This window comes from Lingula anatina, chromosome 10, assembly GCF_051362555.1.
Source record: "Lingula anatina isolate TDL-2025a chromosome 10, LinAna3.0, whole genome shotgun sequence".
Classification (NCBI taxonomy): Eukaryota; Metazoa; Brachiopoda; class Lingulata; order Lingulida; family Lingulidae; genus Lingula; species Lingula anatina.
The window spans coordinates 7,774,643-7,795,984 of NC_141776.1; the positions used below are offsets into that span (position 1 = coordinate 7,774,643).

At 37.0% G+C, this 21,342-nt stretch overlaps 1 protein-coding gene and 1 long non-coding RNA gene across 3 annotated transcripts; both read right to left on the reverse strand.

Moving 5' to 3' along the window:
* Positions 1-1,430: 1,430 nt before the first annotated feature.
* On the reverse strand, positions 1,431-17,185 carry LOC147759494 (uncharacterized). The gene is made up of 3 exons (XM_086998232.1): positions 16,989-17,185; positions 5,106-5,676; positions 1,431-4,672 (listed from the first exon to the last, which is right to left on the reverse strand). Exons 2-3 carry the CDS (start codon positions 5,659-5,661, stop codon positions 1,776-1,778), a joined length of 3,453 nt encoding a protein of 1,150 aa, XP_086854358.1. The 5' UTR covers positions 5,662-5,676; positions 16,989-17,185; the 3' UTR covers positions 1,431-1,775.
* On the reverse strand, positions 11,058-13,715 carry LOC147759495 (uncharacterized). 2 transcript variants are annotated; one of them, XR_015331439.1, is made up of 3 exons: positions 12,210-13,166; positions 12,027-12,100; positions 11,058-11,803 (listed from the first exon to the last, which is right to left on the reverse strand). It is a non-coding gene; the product is annotated as an uncharacterized LOC147759495 (long non-coding RNA). The 2 variants fall into 2 exon arrangements; XR_015331438.1 differs by lacking the exon at positions 12,027-12,100 and having other exon boundaries at positions 12,210-13,715.
* Positions 17,186-21,342: the final 4,157 nt, after the last annotated feature.

Here is a 21,342-nt window from a genome sequence, read left to right on the forward strand (position 1 = left end):
TGACATCTTTTCTATTAGGAAACTTTATGAAAAATATATTGGAAATATTTAAAAGTTTGATGATAAAATAGTGAGTGAAAGAATGAAAAATAAATCATAAAAATCTTCTTTTTTATACCCATGAGATTTGGATTCCCATAAAGAAAAGGACCTATTTTATATTCAGTCACCATACCATTGTTTTCTACATAGTTTGCACAGAGATGTACATTTTGTTATTATTTGAAAGTTTGGTGGTGAAAATTTTGGTGAATTTTTTTTAAACAAGTATTCATCTTACTACCTGTAGGTTTTGCACTTCCATGTCAAAATGCTACATTTTTAACTCAAGAAATTGGCCCCATCGCCTTTTTACTGAATTCTTCTTATATAGAATGAAAAATAAATCATACCCAGTATTTTACCATTCAAACTTTCAAATATTTCCAATATATTCTTCATTAAGTATCCTTAAAGAAAAGATGTCAGAATGATCATCAAATATCAAATAAATAGCTTTTTCATAGGGGGGGGAGGTCATTGGGTGTTAGAATATAAATCTTTCATTTTTCTTATTTTTCATGTGTTTTTTTATTATTTTTTTCACCCAATTTTTTAACCATCAAACTTTCAAGTACTTTCAATATATTCCTCATAAAGTATCCTCAAAGAAAAGATGTCAGAATGATCATCAAATATCAAATAAATAGCTTTTTCATAGGGGGGGGGTCATTGGGTGTTAGAATATAAATCTTTCATTTTTCTTATTTTTTAATGTGTTTTTTTTTTTTATTATTTTTTTCACCCAATTTTTTAACCATTAAACTTTCAAGTACTTTCAATATATTCCCCAGAAAGTATCCTCAAAGAAAAGATGTTGAAATGGTCATCAAATGTCAAATAAATAGCTTTTTCATAGGGGAGTCCTTGGGTGGTAAAATACAAATCTTTAATTGTTTTTTATTTTTTCATGAAAATTTTCACCTGCAAACTAACAAATAGTGCCAATTTGTCCTCCATTATGCATACTACAAGATCATAGTTATTTACTCAAATTAAATTAGATTTTTGTATGTTTTTTGGGGGGAGTCAGATTTTCATGGTACACCGGGCCTCTGAGGCCCGGTTTCAGGGTTTACGTAGGGTTCCATTTCCTTGTGGATGAGGGTTAAACTAAATTCAATGAAATTCAATGCAGAAATGATGCTTTTTCGTGCATGTTCCTCTTTTTAAACTCACGATCCGTGCGCATGGAGTGTCCACTACTTACTCAACATGTACGGAGCCCGGGAGATCCACACGGTGGGTGCGTTGCAAAGCGAAGTGAGCACGAAGCGAGAAATAAGTACTTTAACCACGTGCATCCCACTCACCAATCGCAGTGGAAAAGAATTTCCTCAAGTCACCCGTACTACAGGCGCACAACAGGCGACCGTGTTCCATTTTTTTTTTAGATTTCGTAGATCGCGCGCAGCGGCTGTTGATCATGTCGAAAAAGTTCTGCGTGCTGTGTGCGCCCTCCAAAAGTTGCACGAAGGACGTGCTCCTCACGCACGAAATCCCACGTTTTCCTAATTTTTTGGCCGTAGACCAGACGTAGCAGCAAGTACGTTGGGTCGGGACCCAGGCTTGAATTGCCTTTATATCGTTGTCTCATACAGAAATAGAAATAGAATGATTTTAGAAATGGAGTCATACAAAGTTAATAACCGTTTGAGACACTATGAAGTATTTGTTGAATGGTTCAATCAGTATACAGGACGTTATCTCAGGGAATGCTACGGAAAAAGGGAAAATCAGACTATTGAGCAGAACTGTCTTCTAACTTTGTTCTGATGACACTTTTTGGCTAAATCTTCTATAATATTGATCGTCCTTATGGTATCTGGGTGTTTGGGACCAAGTACCTCCTCTCTCAATGCAAGACATTTTTTGTGATAATCAAGTGACTCTTTATACTCACCCATGGCCTTCAGTACAAAACCGATATTGTTGAAGGAGTTGGCGGTATCGGGGTGCTTGGGACCAAGTACCTCCTCTCTCAATGCAAGACATATTTTGTGATAATCAAATGACTCTTTATACTTACCCATGGCCTTCAGTACATTACCGATATTGTTGTAGGAGCTGGTGGTATCGGGGTGTTTTGGACCAAGTATCTCCTCTCTCAATGCAAGACATTTTTTTTGATAATCAAGTGACTCTTTAAACTCACCCATGGCCTTCAGTACATTACCGATATTGTTGTAGGAGCAGGTGGTATCGGGGTGTTTGGGACCAAGTATCTCCTTTCTCAATGCAAGACATTTTTTGTGATAATCAAGTGACTCTTTAAACTCACCCATGGCCTTCAGTACATTACCGATATTGTTGTAGGAGCAGGTGGTATCGGGGTGTTTGGGACCAAGTATCTCCTTTCTCAATGCAAGACATATTTTGTGATAATGAAGTGACTCTTTATACTCACCCATGGCCTTCAGTACATTACCGATATTGTTGTAGGAGCAGGTGGTATCGGGGTGTTTGGGACCAAGTATCTCCTCTCTCACTGCAAGACATTTTTTGTGATAATAAAGTGACTCTTTATACTCACCCATGGCCTTGAGTACAGTACCGATATTGTTGTAGGAACAGGTGGTATCGGGGTGTTTGGGACCAAGTATCTCCTCTCTCAATGCAAGACATTTTTTGTGATAAGAAAGTGACTCTTCATACTCACCCATGGCCTGCAGTACATTACCGATATTGTTGTAGGAGCCGGCGGTATCGGGGTGTTTGGGTCCAAGTATCTCCTTTTTCAATGCAAGACATTTTTTGTGATAATAAAGTGACTCTTTATACTCACCCATGGCCTTCAGTACAGTACCGATATTGTTGTAGGAGTCGGCGGTATTGGGGTGTTTGGGACCAAGTATCTCCTCTCTCACTGCAAGACATTTTTTGTGATAATGAAGTGACTCTTTATACCCACCCATGCCCTGCAGTACATTACCGATATTGTTGTAGGAGTCGGCGGTATTGGGGTGTTTTGGACCAAGCATCTCCTCTCTCACTGCAAGACATTTTTTGTGATAATGAAGTGACTCTTTATACTCACCCATGTCCTGCAGTACATTACCGATATTGCTGTAGGAGCTGGCGGTATCGGGGTGTTTGGGTCCGAGTGTCTCCTCTCTCAATGGAAGACATTTTTTGTGATAATCAAGTGACTTTTTATAGTCGCCCATTTTCCGCAGTACATAACCGATATTACTGTAGGAGCTGGCGGTATCGGGGTGTTTGGGACCAAGTATCTCCTCTCTCAATGCAAGACATTTTTTGTAATAATCAAGTGACTCTTTATACTCACCCATGGCCTTCAGTACATTACCGATATTGCTGTAGGAGCTGGCGGTATTGGGGTGTTTCGGACCAAGCAGTTTAACCTGTTCATTTGACACAGATTTGTAAATATGTAGAGCATCCTGATATAGAAAAATGCGACAAAAAATGTTTGCGATTATTGCCAGGTTGTTAATACTTTCCAGTTTTTTAGATGTATTTTGGGTTTTTAAAAATTTAATAACTAAAGCAGCAGTTTGTTTTATATTTGGTAACATCGCGGATAAAAGATTTGCATCAGTAGCACCAATATATTTCAGTTTAAACTTTTTAAGAACTTGTATATAATAACTGCAAAATGCATCTTGGATTTCAAATATATAATCACCATATTTCTGGGAGTTGTATTCTGCATATTCCCTTAGTAAAGGGTGGATATCATAGGTGTGAAAATCTTTACTAATGAGTGATTTGTTGGCAAGAATGTCTAATATATGTTCGCAATGACTTTGATCCAATCGTAAAATAACAGAGACTTCTTCCAGATTAAAAGCTACGGGGAATGTATGTAGTGCAACAAACACTTTTCTAACCTCCGGTTCTAATGTTTTATAAGTAATATCAAAGCAGTCTGATATTTTCTTTGGCATGCTTGGAATGGAAAGAGTAGGTAGCATCTTTTGAGTTTTTATTTTCTCTAATACTGTATCTGTTTGTTTTTTGTCAAGAAATGCAGCTAGCAATTTTAATGCAAGGGGGTTATAGCCACACATTTCTGCCATTTCATCTAAGTTCGCTAACTCGCTGTCGGTGGGACTGGTTGATTTTTGTTCCCATAGGACGTCACGCGAGGAGATTTTATCAAGTTTATCAATCTCTAACATAACTATGTTATGTGATGTGAAATCAAATCTTTCACGACTGGCGCACAACAAACTGATATGTTTTGTTGAATCCATTACATCTTTCAAAAATTCAGTAAACTCCTTCCTATTTGAACTTAAAAAAGACTCGTCATTATCTAGGATAAATAGGGTGTCAGTAGTCAAACTAGACAAAGTCTGCTTGAATATGTTTTGATAATCAGAGTATAAGTCTTTCAAATGACGTGTTGGGTGATAATGGTGGACAAGCGACAACTTGACGGAGTTAAGATCTGTCACTTGTCTCATATCAATGTACAGCACGTTTTGCATGCTTTGTCCCACCTTAACTGCTATGCTGGTCTTACCGATACCCCCCATCCCGGTTAGGAGAATGAGTGGAACTTTATCCGTGATATGTTGGAGTATTGTGGTGACGACATCATCACGTCCCTTCAGCTCTGTGTTTGCTCTTGGTAACGTCGTGGAGAGCAGCTTGCAAGGGGCTTCTGAAATCAGATTTTTTTTTAAATTTTAAAAATAAAATTTAAATAACTCATCACTTCCAATTAACTTTTGTTTGGAAATATTTTAAAACTATGGAAACCGTAAAGATTATACAGACATGAAACGTTTTACTGAATAGTTAAAATGAAAAAATAAACATTGTTAAGTTAAATCGTCATATTTAAATGTACTATATCTGACATTATACAGCTCAATTGCCACTGACTTTTTTTAGAATATGGGATGTTTAATAATTATTTTCGCCAGTGTCTTTATAGATGTGACTCAATCTTTGTTTTTTTATAACGCTGTGTTTGCATAAATATGTGTTTTTGTGTCTGTCAGTGCGTATGTCAGTGCACACGTGTATTCGTGTTAGAGTATCAGTTATCATTGTAAAGATGTGAAATATTCAATATATGTGGGGTAATATACCTAAAGGCTGACTCAGCAAATTGTCGTAGTCGTCACTAGTAAACAATCTCGACAGAGACAGCAGAGTAGCTTTCAGATCAGCGAACTGGGTCTTGAAGTCTGCGTCTGAGAGACCTCCTGTTCCGTGAACGTATGTATTGCGGTACCCCTTCACCCTGGCGATGTTGGCTTCTGTAGATGTGTCCGTGGATGGAGGATTGACCCATCTTGCACTAGGATTCAGGTTTGTGATATTTCTTAATAATACTACAGTCAGGGTAATATCTAAGTCCTTCAATGTCACAGCAGGGGCTGGGCTCACAGAGGGATAGAGGATATTCATTTGGCTGGGGTTTAAAATGTTCCTTCTTTTTAGTGTAAGTAATGAGTGTTTCACTGTTTGGTCATTTAGGACATCAGATATCACGCCATTACTTGATGGTCCATACAGCCCTGGATATCGTGCTTGTAACTGGTTACTGAGAACATCTCGAAGTACTCGGTTTCCATGATCCAGTAGCAGGCCCATGCGGATATGGTTTTCTTTGTCCTTTCTTGGAATTTCCCCAGTGCTCATTTCTGATCAAGATTACTGCAAAAAGTCAAGAGAGGAGTTTTAGGGTTCATCAAGACATTTCAATGTTCTTATTTTTTTCTTTTTTTCAGTAAATTTCATTTCAATAGCATATTTGTCATACAAATAATATGATTTCGATAGTGAATAAGTTTTATTGTCTCTGATGTAGATTAAAAATTTCTTTCATGAAGTGACAAACTTTGACATTTTGCTTGGACAAATTCCCAGAAAATATATGACTTGGTAACAAAGTTAGATATACATAGAATACAGTAGTTCAATATAATAATGTACCGGTCTTTTACTTAGCATTAAACATAGTCTAATTACAGCAAATGCTATGCATAAGTAAAATCAGATGGTGTCTACAGGTAGCCACCCCCACACTTATTTTCATCATCAAGAGCAGTTCACCCCTAGGGACTCCATTATATATATATATATATATATATATATTATGGTTCTCCATTATATATATATATATATATATATATATATATATATATATATGATAGGTCCTATTAAGAACAGATGATCCTCAGATCTACTGATCCGCAAATCAAACATGGTGAAACCTACATGGAAACAAGACAGCTAAATTCAGTAATGGTCTCCCCACCTCCACACGTGCCGTCGCAGCAGGGGCATCGGAGATGAGCTTTAATCCGTTTAATGGCGCGCGTCAGTCTGGCTGAAGCGAAGCGACTGCCCTCCCCAAGGGAGCATTCACATCGAGGAGAGCTGAGGTCTAGTAAGGCCGCGACCTAAATATGACGGACCTACATGAAAGGAAGGCCGCTTATTCAATCAATGGTCTCTCTGCTTCTCACACGCCTCCTCCCGAGTCGTCCCTGTAGGGGCACACTAATTAAATCTAGGCTCAGGATTAAGGGGATTCCCTTTCATGTAGGTCCGCCATATTAAGGCATATTAGACCACGGCTATTCTTCATCTGAATGATCCCTTGAGGCCGTTGCTCTGATTCAGGAGAGCTAACGCATTTATTCTTTTAAGAAAAAAAAAACCTTGAGTATTGAAATCGGCATTATTAAAGACCGTAGCACTTCAGTAACGTCCCCTTGTTATACAATTCATACATTATTATCTCTCTCTCTGGGTATATTGCGGAACCCAAGCCTGACAATAGGCTGAAGTTGTTCAACAAAAAAATGCACATAGTAAGGACGACCAGCTGCTGTGTTCATTTCTTGTTATATTCTGATGCACACCAATCCTTCAGTAAGCTTCTCTAGTGCGTGTTCTTCATAAAGTTTAGAAAGTATTATGTTTTAACACAGTAAAAACAATGTGCTTTGCTCCACAGTTGCTCCGGTGACAATCCTAGTACCCACCATGTTGAAAATTGGTCACAGAGCGTTGTTACTTTACATTTAGTTTCTACAACATAAACAAATTTTAAAAATGTATTTTTGCTTCATAAGTTTGTCTACAGGGCAAACATGATTATTTTAAGGGCTTTTCACAAACCTTTTCAAAACGATTTTGACTAATTTATTTAGTTGGAGAAACAGTTTAAATAGCATTTAAGTAGTATAAAAATATTCGTTTTAGGCCCTTTTTAAAATTGTTATAGTTCTAATTTTGCAAGGTTTAACACAGATTTTATTTCACAAAATTTATTTTTCAACCCTTTTCTATCAGCACATACCACAATTATATAGTTACAACCTGCAAAAAAGAAGTTGTGTGCATTTAAATTAGGGGAGGGGGTCAAGCATACGGAAAACATGCCTTATTAGAATCAACCTTGTGTGGTCATGACAGTGCCCTTTCGAAAAATCTGTACTGTGTATTAAAGGTCTTTCCTTAACCTATCATGTGGCTTACCTAAATAATCCCTTATGATGTACATGATTTTTTAAAAGAATATTTAAAATTATAACTTTTCAAGAGCTTAAAAAATGCTATATTTTGGCAAAATTGCCAATAAAAGATCTGCCCCCATATCTCTAAAACTAATGATCCAAAACAAGAAAGACAGTGGCTCACAATATCTTTCATGTTGATGGTTTACCACACCAAAAATTATTAAAATCTGCTGACCCCCACCTTGCCGCCTTTTGACCGATCTGTCTGGCTTTCTCATGGACGTGCTCTTAAAATAACCTCGATTTTGAAATCGGCATTATTAAAGACCGTAGCACTTCAGTAACGTCCCCTTGTTATACAAGTCATACAGTGTCATCTCTCTCTCTCTCTCTCTCTCTCTCTCTCTCTCTCTCTCTCTCTCTCGTGGTCGAGACGGGTTCTGATACAATTTTCATTCAGAACATCCAAAATTGTCAGCCATCTTTATGCTCATTGATTATTTACATCGCATTTATTGACAGCTAAAATGAGATCAAGTATAGTAATCTTTCGTTGCAATGAAGCAATAAATGACCCTTAGGCACTGATATTCGCGACTCAACATTGTTAACTGATAACAATGCGGATCAATGTGGTGATGGCCCAAAGTCCCACGCCCGGTCGAATGGAGCCGATATTTAATTACTGTGCCCCTGCAGGAACGACACGTGGAGAAGCGTGTGAGAAGCGGAGAGACCATTACTAGGATACAGAATTAAGCGGCCTTCCTTTTATGTAGGGTCCGCCATATTTGAGCCTTCGACCAGTTGCTACTCGTCTAGGCCTATTCTATTCTTAATGCCCCCTTTGATCGCATTCAGAACAGCGTTCTACAGATCAAAAATGGTGACCCACTAAAATCTTGCCACTCATATTCCCGATTAGACACTCCGCAGATTCCCGAGGAAACAAGTATTCAAGTGGGTCGGACATATTTGATCCACGGATCTGTTAGTCCACTGTTCTGAATGCTCTCTTAGTAGGCCCCTAGTGGTATTTATTTATTTATCTTATAGAAGATGTGAAATAAAATTTTATAACACTAAATATTCGAGCGGGGCAAATATCTTTATATTTGATTTATATTTAAATCACAAATAAAAAATATGGTTTTACTGTCAGTAATAAGTATTTTCCCCCCTAATAATATTGAGAGACAGGCAATTTAAAGTCATAATAACTCTTCGTTTTAGCCAAAAATTGGATTTTCCTGGAGTAAACGGCAATTTTCCCGTACTTACCAATGGTCAGCAACCCTATTCCTGCATTCTAAGTTAGTTCAGGCTCCCGTTTCACAAAGAATCTTAAATCCGTAGTTGACTAGCTCGAGCTGAATGGCCTAGCTAGGTCGACTACGCTGCAGTCGACTAGGAGTGTTTCACAAAGAATCTAACGTCTTAGCTTGGCGTGTTTACCGTAGTCGACGCGCACGAGAAACTCTTCAAGAAAAGGAGGTGTAAAATTTCTAAAGTTTCACAAGACGTGACATTTCATGGCCCCTTTCGGCCGAGAACGATCGTTTATCAACAATAAAAATCAACCAAAACATAAACAAAGTTTTTTTAACTTTATTGATTAGTTTCACTTCAATACAACTTCAAAGTAACAGTTAAACATTAGCTTGTCGTGGAACACTGCTGACGGACGTCTAGCGGTCATAAACATAAACAAACACGCGATCGGCTGGGTGAAGTGGCATTTTATTTTTTATTTCAATATTCCATAAATGTCAGTGCTATTCAAGGATATTATAACACAATATCTTGAAGGAGGTATGTTCTTTCCAAAATTTTGTTGTTTATGCTCTCATTTACCGAGTTTTAGTTGAGCTTGCCGACTTAAGTCTCCTCCCGAGGAGGCTAGACATCGTCGACTAGCAGCTAAAAAAAAAAAAGATGTAAGCGACATTTTAGAATCTTTGTGAAACGGGACTTAGTGACGTAACGACTTAATTACGTTGGTAACCTAGCTCTTAGCCAGGGAAACCAACTTAAGTTTTTTTGTGAAACGGGGGCCAGGTTTTTTTTTTTTCCTAAACGTTTGGTTTTTTTTCTTAAAATCTCTTAAGAGATTTTAACTGACGGAGCCCTCTCTAACATTGTACAGTCGCGCGAAATCGAACGATAGTTTCTGGTGACCTACTTAAAACCGCGGGAAAAGCAAACCACAACAACGCTATATAACAAAAATATAAAATTCATAAGATATTTTCGTCTTATTGCTCAAAATGCATTTATATATACAATGTGTGCAATTCTTGGCTTTTCGTTATCCGACGCACTGTACAAAAACTCGCAACTTACGTCTGCGAATCGCATCAGGGGTTTGGCGCCAAATGTTATTCTGGTTTCGAATGAACGCGAGAATCCGCGTGACACCCCAACGTCATTGGCAACGGATGCCTTGACGACCGGGAAGAAAGGCATCGGATGCCCTATTGACAAGCACATATTTCAGTTTTACTATAATGACGGCTGTTTTAGTGGTAAAATGCAATATAATATATTTCCATGCGTTGTTTACAGTGTATTTCTTGCGGAATTTTGGATCTCAAAGGAAGAGTTATTATTGCTTTAACCAAGGAGTTAAAACAGAAGGAGATTACACGCAAGCCTTTCTATTGTCCGATGTCTGTTACGGTGGGCGGAGCTAGCGACGGGGGGCCTCCGGTCTCAAGGTTTCGTCTGCGTCGCTCTCCTCAGCTTGGAGATAAATTTCATATGCGTTATTTCGCGTTAGAATTCGAGATCAGTTATGTCAAAGCGCCGCTGTATGCTGACGATTTTTTTCACAGGTAATTATTTGGACGATGTGCTGGAAGGGAACGATATCATAGAAAGCGATTATAAGGTGGTGACTGAGGATGGTCGCCATGAGCTTTTTTTAGTCGGTGATAGATGGCTTTTTTATGGCACAACCCGGTGAAAAATCACCAAGGAGAAGTCAAAAGAAAACGTCCCAACTGTGGTTTGTGAAAATGACATTCAAGTGAACGTCTGTCCTCACTGCCAAAGGACATAATATTAATACATTAACGTTTGGAACCTCCTGCCCTTGGGTCCCATAAACATATACATTGTGACAGTGCCTACGCTTTGTGTCTGGTTTTAAATTTCTTAAAGTATTTTTTCTCTCACTCGGTATAATTTTAATATTATAATGCATTTAATTAAAATTTTAATCCAAGGTTGAGGCAATGCCACGACACGTCAGTTTACTGAATACTCATTATAAATTTCTTTATCTTGGAAATTTCCCTTTTTTTCAGGATTATTTGACACGTACTAACACTGTTCATATTTGTCGGTAAACAAGTGCACAGTGCTATACATTAAGAATAATTTTAATTCATTCATAAATATATTTATGTAAAAAATATATCAGAAATTTTAGTATTCACTGAGCTCTTTAAAGTGAAACAAATAAAGATGAGAATATTGAATTTCAAACTATTATTTACTATATTAACTTAAAATATCTTTTAAGTCAACTCTATACTCAAGCACTCTATACTCATGAAAGTAGCATCTGTGAGTAAAACTATTTTATTATATCAATAGAAGAACAAAAACAAAAATTTTACACATAAGCAGTAATAAATGAAGTCATAAGAATGATTAAGTTGCTACAGTTTTCCAGTGTTATGCAGTCTATGATGGCATTTTTTTTCAACTGTGCAAATAGAAATAATTATATTCTTTTTTATCTGACTTGCTGATACCAGTCTGTGCCAGATACTATTCCACTAACAGGCCAGCAAGGTCTGAGAATCTAATGGGCCGAATGAAAAAAAAAATCCTAGAAGATAAAGTGGTTAATTCTTACAAATAGGATAAAAAACATGGGATTTTCAAAAGGTTATTATAGATCAAGACAACACTTAGTAAGAACATTTATAAAATGTAACAGCTGAAAAAATTAACTGGTAAATAAGCAGTAAGTGACTGCTTTAAAGAAATTTCACTGAAACAGAAATTTCACTGGCAATCAGGTAGACTGTTATACCATGGCACTCAACAATTTATATATAGGTTTTGAATTTTTTTCCACGTAACAGTAACATAAAATTTTTGTCCACTTTTGCAATGTATAGAGTCAGTTAGGTGACTGAAAATATTTTAAAATGTCATAAAGGAGCACTATTAATTTAATGCAATCTCTGTTGGCCAGTCTTATCCAGTTTCTTCTCCAAAAAGGACAACTCAAGTGAGAATTTCTTCAGGGCCTTTTCTTCTGCCTTGCTAATGCCATACCACTCAGAAAAGAGAGAAACCTGTAGGTTAGAAAAAAAAACATAATAATAGCATTATGAACTACTAGTATCCATGTAGACATTATGGAATTACGCAGTGAAGTTTAATGTGTCTTGTTATGACTTGACTGAAATAATGTTCACCACATAAATGAACAATTTACAACTAAATTTATATAGAACATCAAGATTCATGATCACAAGCTAATAACCCCAAGAAATTGAAAGAAATTGTACTTATTACAAGAAATTATTTAAATCCGCCCTGGTTCCTACTCTTCTGACAGGACAAAAAGGGGATTTCAGAGAGGCTGGTTGCTAAAAGGAAAATGCCCAAGGTTGTTGTATTTTGAAAAAAAAATTAAAAAGGGTACTGTTGTTAGTGAATGTTTAATGCATCTTAGGCATTATGACAAAAGTAACTTACCCCAGACACACTGACCTCCTTTTTTCATTGACATATTTTAATTTTTTCCAGCCTGACCATAATTCATATATTCAATGCAGCCTTCTCCCATATCTATAATAGAAAAAAAAACTTGAGTAGTGTTAAGATATGCATGTCAAATTCATTATCAATTTTGAGAGAATTTCTGTTTCAACACTACAAGATGAAATATTTAATTTCAAGTAATGAATAAACCTTAATAGAGTTCTATTCTTTTGTAACCACCAAGGCAAAGCTTCTTTCTTAAAATGAACTGAAACATCCAAGCTTGCCACCTAACATGCCAAAGTAGTGAAGTATAATTTAAGTAGAGAAGCAAGTACCCCTTAATTATAGAGGTGTCTTACACAATAAGGTGTGTCTTACACACCTTGACTCAAAGAGAGATGTGTAGTGAGATAACAGGTAAAGTAATTGTTGGAGCCTAGGTGAACTTAAAACCTTAAGACTTTAAATTAAGAAGCACCAGGATTCATGTGTGTTCTTTTTTCAAAGGTTTAATATGAATTAAAACATATATAATTATGTAAAAAGAAGACTAAATAAGTTAAAAATAACTATGCCAAAGACACTGTGAAGTCAAACTTCCTGTTAGACCGCCATGATGGAAAATGCTGGGTGGAGGCAAAATTTTCCAGTCAAAAAAACTGAGCACTTTACTTTAACAACAAAGTTACCACTCCAAAGCCACCCACCATGGTGAGAAGAAAAATGATGACCAACTGTCATGATAAGTCTTTTTAGATTTAAACATGAAAAAGGTAAAGGCCAAAATGGTACATTTACCCATAACACTAGAGTAAAAAATTGGTATTCTGAACAAATCAGGTTATTTTTTTCAAGAAATATTGGAGCAATACCCATGCAATATATACCACGCCACGACCAAGATGTTCAAGAATCTAAACACACCAATTTTTTTTATAATCTTGCATTTGAAAAGTACAAAAAGCGGTTAGGCTTTTAGCCGTAACAAGCGTAACACTTTTTGATCGGAACTCATGAAAATTGTCAATTGTCGTATCCAAGCTAGACCACATGTAAAATCGCAAAAAAAAAAACACTACTGCTCAAGCAAGTGTGTTGCACACATAACAATTAGTTAAATTTTATGACTGTCATGTGACACAAGTTTTAAAAAGTAGGAGGAAAATGTCTTTTGGAGTAATTTTTTTTTTCGAAATATTAACAAGATGGCGGCTTAAGCATCTGCTTGTTATTCGGCTATTGAAAGTGCACCCAAGTTTTATTCTTTGCTATTGCCACAAATTACTTAACATTTGCAACTGTATAAAGACCAAACTTTCTTCATCTGATACTATATTTATAGGCACTTGTTATGAGTGGGAAATATTTTTCGTGCAATATTTATTCTCCACACACCACCTCGCGAGATCAACGTGTAGCTGGACACTTACACAGTGAGACCCTACGACATAAAAGTTGCAATTTATCTTCATATTTCGTGTAGTTATGCATTTAAAAGCACTTACCTGTTTTTTGAAAACCTTGTCCAACGTAATATCATATAAATTCTGTATTTCCCTCATTTTTTAGAAACTTGGGACTCCGTTTCTGTTTCTGTCCTCAAAAATCAACAGACGAAGGCACAGATACTAACAAACGAGATTTAAACGAGAGTAATTAAGCGTAACAGAGATAGGCATCCATTGTTCTCTGGGTTCTATTCATTCCGACCAATGAGAGACCGTAATACGGGCTCCGCCCCCACGCGTGTTATCTCCTTCTGTTATAACTCCTTGCTTTAACTGACGGAGCCCTGTCTGACACTGCATAGTACGGTGGCCCACAAGTGCACTCCAAATTCCAAACGACACTCCCAATTCTAAACCTCACACCGAATACTTAAACTTCACTCTCAATTCTTAAACCCCACTCCGAATTCGTAAACCCCACTCCGAATTCGTAAACCTCACTCCAAATTGAAAAAGCTCACTCCGAATTCGCAAACCTCACTCCGAATTCGTAAAACCGACTCCGAATTCGTATACCTCAGTCCGAATTGAAAAAGCTCACTCCGAATTCGTAAACCTCACTCCGAATTCGTAAACCTCACTCCGAATTGAAAAAGCTCACTCCGAATTCGTAAACCTCACTCCGAATTCATATTTTACTGCCGTATAAAGTCGGAAGTAATATTCTAAGATGGGCTAGGGGATTTTGTCAATAGAGGGCTTCGTGTGAAAACTAGTTATTTTTCTATTTTTCATACTACTTGGTGCGCTGTATTCCCATTCACAAAATGATGACGTAGACGTATGACCCTTTTAAGCTCAAGGAAATAGAAGAAATGAAGAAAATAGGGATAAACATACATGTACTTAACAGCAAGTCACAATTAAAATATATTATGTTTACGTGTTTTCTTGTGTGTGTCGTTTTAAGGAATTATACATGTATTATGAATATGAGAACAGAATTACGAGTTGAAACAGCGTTGAAAGGAACAGATTTATGCACTACATGTATGTAAATAAACGTGCGTTATTTATTATTTACAACTTCAAGCATTTTCATATGATTATTTTGAAATGAATGTTTAATACAGATAACATGTTTCAGGGTGTCGACATTGGCTTATATTATTTATAAATGGGCAAAACAATCCGTATTATCATATACTGTAGGCCTACACATGTACCTGTTATATAACCGAGTATACTTGATAATAGTAATTAGGAGCCCCTCACTCTTTTGCAGCTGAAATATTCATCTAAGATCATAGATAATCTAATAATTGAAATTAATCAGATTAATTACACTTTATTAATCGATTTCGAATGAATAACATGCAGTGGTGGATGGGGGGGGGGAGGCGTGTGAGGGGGGTCTTGACCCCCCTTTTGAATTCTGTAAAAAAAAATCACACCAATGTTAAAATTAGAATTTTGAATAATAGTTCTAAAACGTACCAAATAGCACTGTTCGCCCTATAAGGGGGGGGGGGGGGGGGGGGGGGGCAGCTCTGCATGTGCAGCCTGTCATTCCAAAAAAAAAAAAAATAAAAAAAAAAAAAAACAGATCCCCCTTCAAATAATCCTGGATCCACCCCTGAAATGTATGGATTATTAGTAGTATCAATCCTATGTTGAGAAAATTGGGAGCAGTGTCACTTAATTTGTCCTTTTATTTATAATGGTAAACCTGTAAATTGCTTCTTGCCCCCAATTTGTGTCCCTGGCGAGAGAGAGGGTGTGTATGTGTGTGTGTGTGATTGTGAAAAATACTGAAAATAGCTGGAGAAGTCAATTGACACTTGTGACGTAAACTGTTGGTTTATTTTCGTAAGGTATGTATCACGCAAACCAAAATGTAACACAATTCGCACTGTTTGCTAAAACTCTCTCGAACCTTTCACTGGAAGCGCCCAGCTAAAAAAAAATTATTTGTCCCAGACGAATTACTGTTTCATAAGATTTCTCGAAGAGAACTTTGATGAGAATTGGCATAGTGGAATTGGGAGTGAGCTTTTTGAATTCGGAGTGAGGTTTACGAATTCGGAGTGAGCTTTTTCAATTCGGAGTGAGGTTTACGAATTCGGAGTGAGGTTTGCGAATTCGGAGTGGGGTTTACGAATTCGGAGTGAGATTTACGAATTCGGAGTGGGGTTTACGAATTCGGAGTGAGGTTTACGAATTCGGAGTGAAGTTTAAGTATTCGGTGTGAGGTTTAGAATTGGGAGTGTCGTTTGGAATTTGGAGTGCACTTGTGGGCCACCGCAGCATAGTCACGCGATATTGAGCGATATTTTCTGGTGACCTACTTAAAAGCAGACAACAACAACACTATATAATAATAATATAAGATTTATAAGACATATTCGTCTTATTGCTTAAAATGCGAATATATCTACAATGTGTGCAATTCTGGGCTCTTCGTTATCCGACGCACTGTACAAAAACTCGCAACTCACGTCTGCGTATTGCATCACGCGTATGGCGCGAAATGTCATTTTGGTCTCGAATGAACGCGAGTACACGCGTGAGACCCCAACGTCATTGGCAACAGATGCCTTGACAACCGGGAAGACAGGCATCGAAAGCCCTATTGACAAGCACAGATTTTAGTTTTACTACAATAACAGCTGTTTTAGTGGTAAAATGCAACAGAATATATTTCCATGCGTTGTTTAAAATGTATTTCTTGCGGAATTTTGAATATCAAAGGAAGAGTTATTATTGCTTTAAGACGCTCAAAAAAAAAAAAATGCACTATACAATGTTATATTCGAAGGAGATTAATTAAAGATCAAATCAGTGATAATTGAATTTTCCAAATGATTAAAATATACCCCAGCTGGGCGTTTTGCATTTGTGACAGTAATGCATGTTCCATGTTGGGGTTGTACGATGAATTTTTTCATCATTCAAGGTTTCAGGAGAGTGAAACTTTGATACAAACTTCTCCATGTGGGACCCTAAAATAACCAAACATTTTGTAATCTGTAAGAACAGTTTGCTATCTGTGCCCAAAATATTTTAAGAGCATGCCTGTGACCTCATTTGCAGCTCTTTATTGGGTTTGGGAGTTAAAGGTGTTTGTCTTAGATAGGAACCGGGCGCAATTCTTATCAATTTTAAAGTGAAAGGAAGAAGTACGTTCTAAGCAAGGCATATATTTGGAATAGGAAAAATAACCCACACTTCTGTAGATCTTTAAGTGTATGTAAGCCTTTTGATATGATAAAAGTTAGTCTATATCGTGAACGTAAAACATCCATGTTTGTGATGAACTTACCGTGAACTGATTTTAATCGAAATGTTTTTGTGCCGAGACGCCTACTTCGTTTTCCTTACGACGGTTTTCTGGACAAGAGCCGAACTATTTCTGTGTATTTCTATATCTGTACAGTTGTATGATCAAGTTTAGATGTTAATTTACACAGTCTTTGACATAATTAATATCCAGCACTGTTTATCAGCCACTGTAAGCGTATTCATGTGCACTGTCTCCGATCCAGACGCAGTATGAAAATGGCGATGACAAATAAAAAAATTAAAAGGGTCACATGACTCAAGTCACGTGGGGATTTTGGAAGGGAAACTTTTTCAGTCACATGAAAGCAAAAATACTTTCTGGTGAAACTTATTTTCACCATTGGTTAATGGATTTGAATATTGAAAGACGCCCAGGTGACCTCCTTATATAATAACCAAAGTAAATGTTTTGTAATACACAGTGGCCTACATATAAGTTGACTTCGATAAGGATATCGTGTGTTCAAGGTTATCGTATTCTCGTGAGCAAAATGACATCCTTTCTTAGCACATCATTTCAATTTCGCCCCCCCCCCCCCCTACATTGTCATTTGGTATATTGCCATGGGACTCACTCCGGGCCTGGTTTTATCTCTTTCTTCCACATTGCTCTGCCCTGAACTGGCGTAGTTAAAGGCACAAATAATAAGACTTAAAACACATTTTTGTGCATGGACTGCTTTTTTTTAAATTTATCTGAGAACAATTAAAAGGCTTAAAATATAGAATGACATATTTAATCAATATCACATAATCACATTCAGCATCTCCGGTTGTCAGCCATCTTTACACAGTTTGAAAAGAGCACGATTTACGGAGCGAGAGTCTCGCCATATCTGGAAGTCGAGTCAATGGAAATTTAAATGAATGGCGAAAATGAAAAACCTCGGCTTGTGCATGGGTTTTGATCTTTGGCTTTTCCAAAAATGTTACAGATGTACATGTATGGCGAGTGTCAGGAAAGGAAGACCAGAAGTTGGCAAACCCAGCGAAAAATATCGTTTACCCCGAGATATTTCGTTATATATGAAATTTGTCGCCGAATTCATCTTTTCTGTACCTTTAACAGAAACCTGACATAAAGCAAGAAGAAATGCAATCGTCAGCCGGCTGCCATTTGTTTACGGTACATCAGTACATGGCGCACGTTGTAAACTACTTTGGGGCACGTGACGTATCTCACACCGTTCATATTTGTCTTTGGAATACAGGTGGCAGTGGTATATCTACATGTATTAAATTTTATTTGAATTATAACTTAGCATATTTTAAAATATTGGAAAATTTTACTGTCATTTGGCGTGGGCCACCATTAAAGACAGGCCAACCCAACTATCAGACTTGGCACATAAGGATCCTGAATTAACCGGTATATCGGCCCACACTACCCGTTTTCACAGTGTGTGTCCGATCGCATTTCGGAGTATCATACCCGAGAACAAATTTTGTAGGGCGACCGCGGGCTCATCCTGGTGTTCTGACTGATACTCCGAAATGCGATCTGACACACACCTTGAAAACGGGCAGTGTACTAGGTTCAGCATCCTTAAAAATCAAATAAAAAGAAAATCATGTTCTGTATTACTTAATGTATTAATAATATAAGAGCATTTCCCCTTAATGTACGGTTTCTAATTTCTATTTAGGGTGGGTAATATTTAACAATAACATAATGTCCGTTTAAATTATACAGACAAATTACCCAGACGTTAGAAAACAGTGCACACCTATATAAATTTTAGAAAGTAAAACAGCCAAGATATTTAACCAACTTTGGTCATAAAAAGTTATGGAAAGGGTAAACTTTTAGCAATCCTTTTTTTTTTTTTTTTTTTTTTTTTTTTTAATTTGCTGTGTTTTTACTTCAAAGCAATGCTTTTAATGGATTATTCAGAACGAAGTTATTTGGGACGAAGGCACGGCGCATAATTCAATAGACTCTGTGTGATAGAATTGTTAAATCAAGCACCGACTCTCGCAAGGCCCCCAGTTTATACCTGTATCCGGACGACTGATAACCTGAGGTTTATTGGGGATCACGTTGGAGATATAGTCACCCTAGAGACGTGATTATGCACAGATGAATGTTTGCACGAGGGCACACTGCAGATAATTTATAACAAGCGTCGTCTTTATCGGAGAAGCTGAATCAAATGATGTATTAATGAAATGTTTACCGACTGTCTGGTAAGGTCGATCATTTAATTTTTGATATGGTGACACTCCGCACGTAGGTCAACTATTTAGGGGATCCTTGGTTGTTTCAAGTATCAATAAATTGTGATTAAATGATGCTATGACGTAAGTCTTGACGTTTAAAAAAAAGACGTTCGGCGTAGCTTCTTTTCGGAGTATCATACCCCAGAACAAATTTTGTAGTACGACCGCGGGCTCATCCTGTCGGTGTTCTGACTGATACTCCGAAATGCGATCTGACACAAACCTTGAAAACGGGTAGTGTGGTCCGATGTACCGGTTAATTCAGGATCCTTATGTGCCGAGTCTGGTAGTTGGGTAGGCCTGAAAGAAATGTCGCAGGTATACGTTACCATGACTTTTTAGTTTTAAAAATAAGGAACAAAAGATTATTCAATAAGTTTTTACTGCATGTTTTCTTTATTTTCTTTATTTTCTCTACTTTTCTGTTACCCCTTTTTCATGTATGTAAACATGAAGAAGAAAGGACATGATAGTTCTGAATATATAAATTTCGAATATATTTGTTTTATAAGCAAGGCAGCAAAGTTACTTAATGTACAGATACAACGTGTGTTTCTAACGCCCTCTACATCTATAGCTTTCTCATTATTAACACTGGTACGGTAAGCTCGAACCTGCAAGATCTGTAAACAACAATACCCTCTTTTTACAAAACCCCCGGAAGTTGAAAGCAACGTCTTGGCAGACTAATAAAAACCATTTTGTTCTTTAGGAAGCTTTATAACAAGAAAGTTACTGAAGATACCATAGCCGAAGGATTGCAATTTGTGTTGCTGGAATTAACTCCGTTGATTCTCATTAAACATACACAGGGGCGGTTCCAGAGATATTTTCCCACAGTCTTTCAAATTATCTTTGTTGATCCATCCTTCATTTTTGAACGCATTCTGACAGAAAAATACATAAGATGTAAACTGTAAGCTTTAAAAAAGTCTGAGCATCTTCCGGAAGACCCAGACGACAGTCTCCGTCCACCCCTTATACATATTTAACACCATACCTGCCGTCTGGCTTGGCCGATTATTTCTGCGGGGGACAGAACATTTGTCCTGTGAAACTGCCATGATATAACAACCAATGTCCATGCAATAGTGGAATGTCTAACGAATCTTCCAGATAAATTCCAGTCGTCACATTTATGAATGGTACATGTACAAGTACATCAAGGGACTCATTTAGCAAGCCTTCTTAACTGTACATATAATCCTGCACCCCCTCTTTGTTGGGAAATTACGGCCTCTCAGATCAAATAATTAATTACCTTCCCACTTTTTTGTTTTCCGTTTAACTTTACAAAATAAAGTGAAAACGTTTCCTTATCATATAAATGTACTTCGTCATACATTTCTTCAATGTCCCGAAGCGTCTTAAGTTAGTGGTGGATATGTACAGGTTTGATGGCCATGACGACAGACTGGCCAGAGATACAGAGGATGTTACCATGGTGATGGCAGCCTTTGAGGGTTATTACCACAAGTTCAAGGTCAGGTCACTTTCTTTTATGAAAAGAATTGCATGATTTGTACTAAATTGTAAATTCATTTCATAAGTTGAGTTATTTGATTATTTATAGCTTTATTATCTAAATACTTGATAAAGTGAAACTACAATCTGTACATATTACAAGGTGAATTTAAAGCAGTTATTTCTCACTATTTCTGTCTGATATGTCTGGAGGTCAGTAGCTTTGTATATGACATATTTCAGTATGATATAGTGGGTCATTCAGGAGATGGGTACAACATCCAGTTTATGTCAGGAGGTCAATAGTTCTATATAAATTATAATATATATTTCAGTATGATATAGTGGGTCATTCAGGAGATGGGTACAACATCCAGTTTATGTCAGGAGGAAGGGTACCAGCCAATAACAAGCAAAGATTGGACATTCTAAAGGTTAGGGAGCTTTTTGATACGAAACTTGTATGCACGAAAAAGATAAATTAGTTTTTATGTGCACACAAATATATGCCCACACACACCACATACACATTTTTGTTTGGGCTGCTTTACTCCAGTAGTAGTACATACTCATCTTAATGAAGACTGCAATTATTGACGTAACACTGTTTGTTTTTTTAGAAGATGGTTATTTGTGAAATTTGGTTAGTT

Excerpts from the sequence above, each read along its gene's own strand:
- LOC147759494 (XM_086998232.1), bottom strand. The coding sequence starts at position 5,661 with ATGAGCACTGGGGAAATTCCAAGAAAGGACAAAGAAAACCATATCCGC. Across the intron at positions 4,673-5,105 it reads TTTGCTGAGTCAGCCTTTAG|AAGCCCCTTGCAAGCTGCTC; the intron begins GTATATTACCCC and ends ATCTGATTTCAG.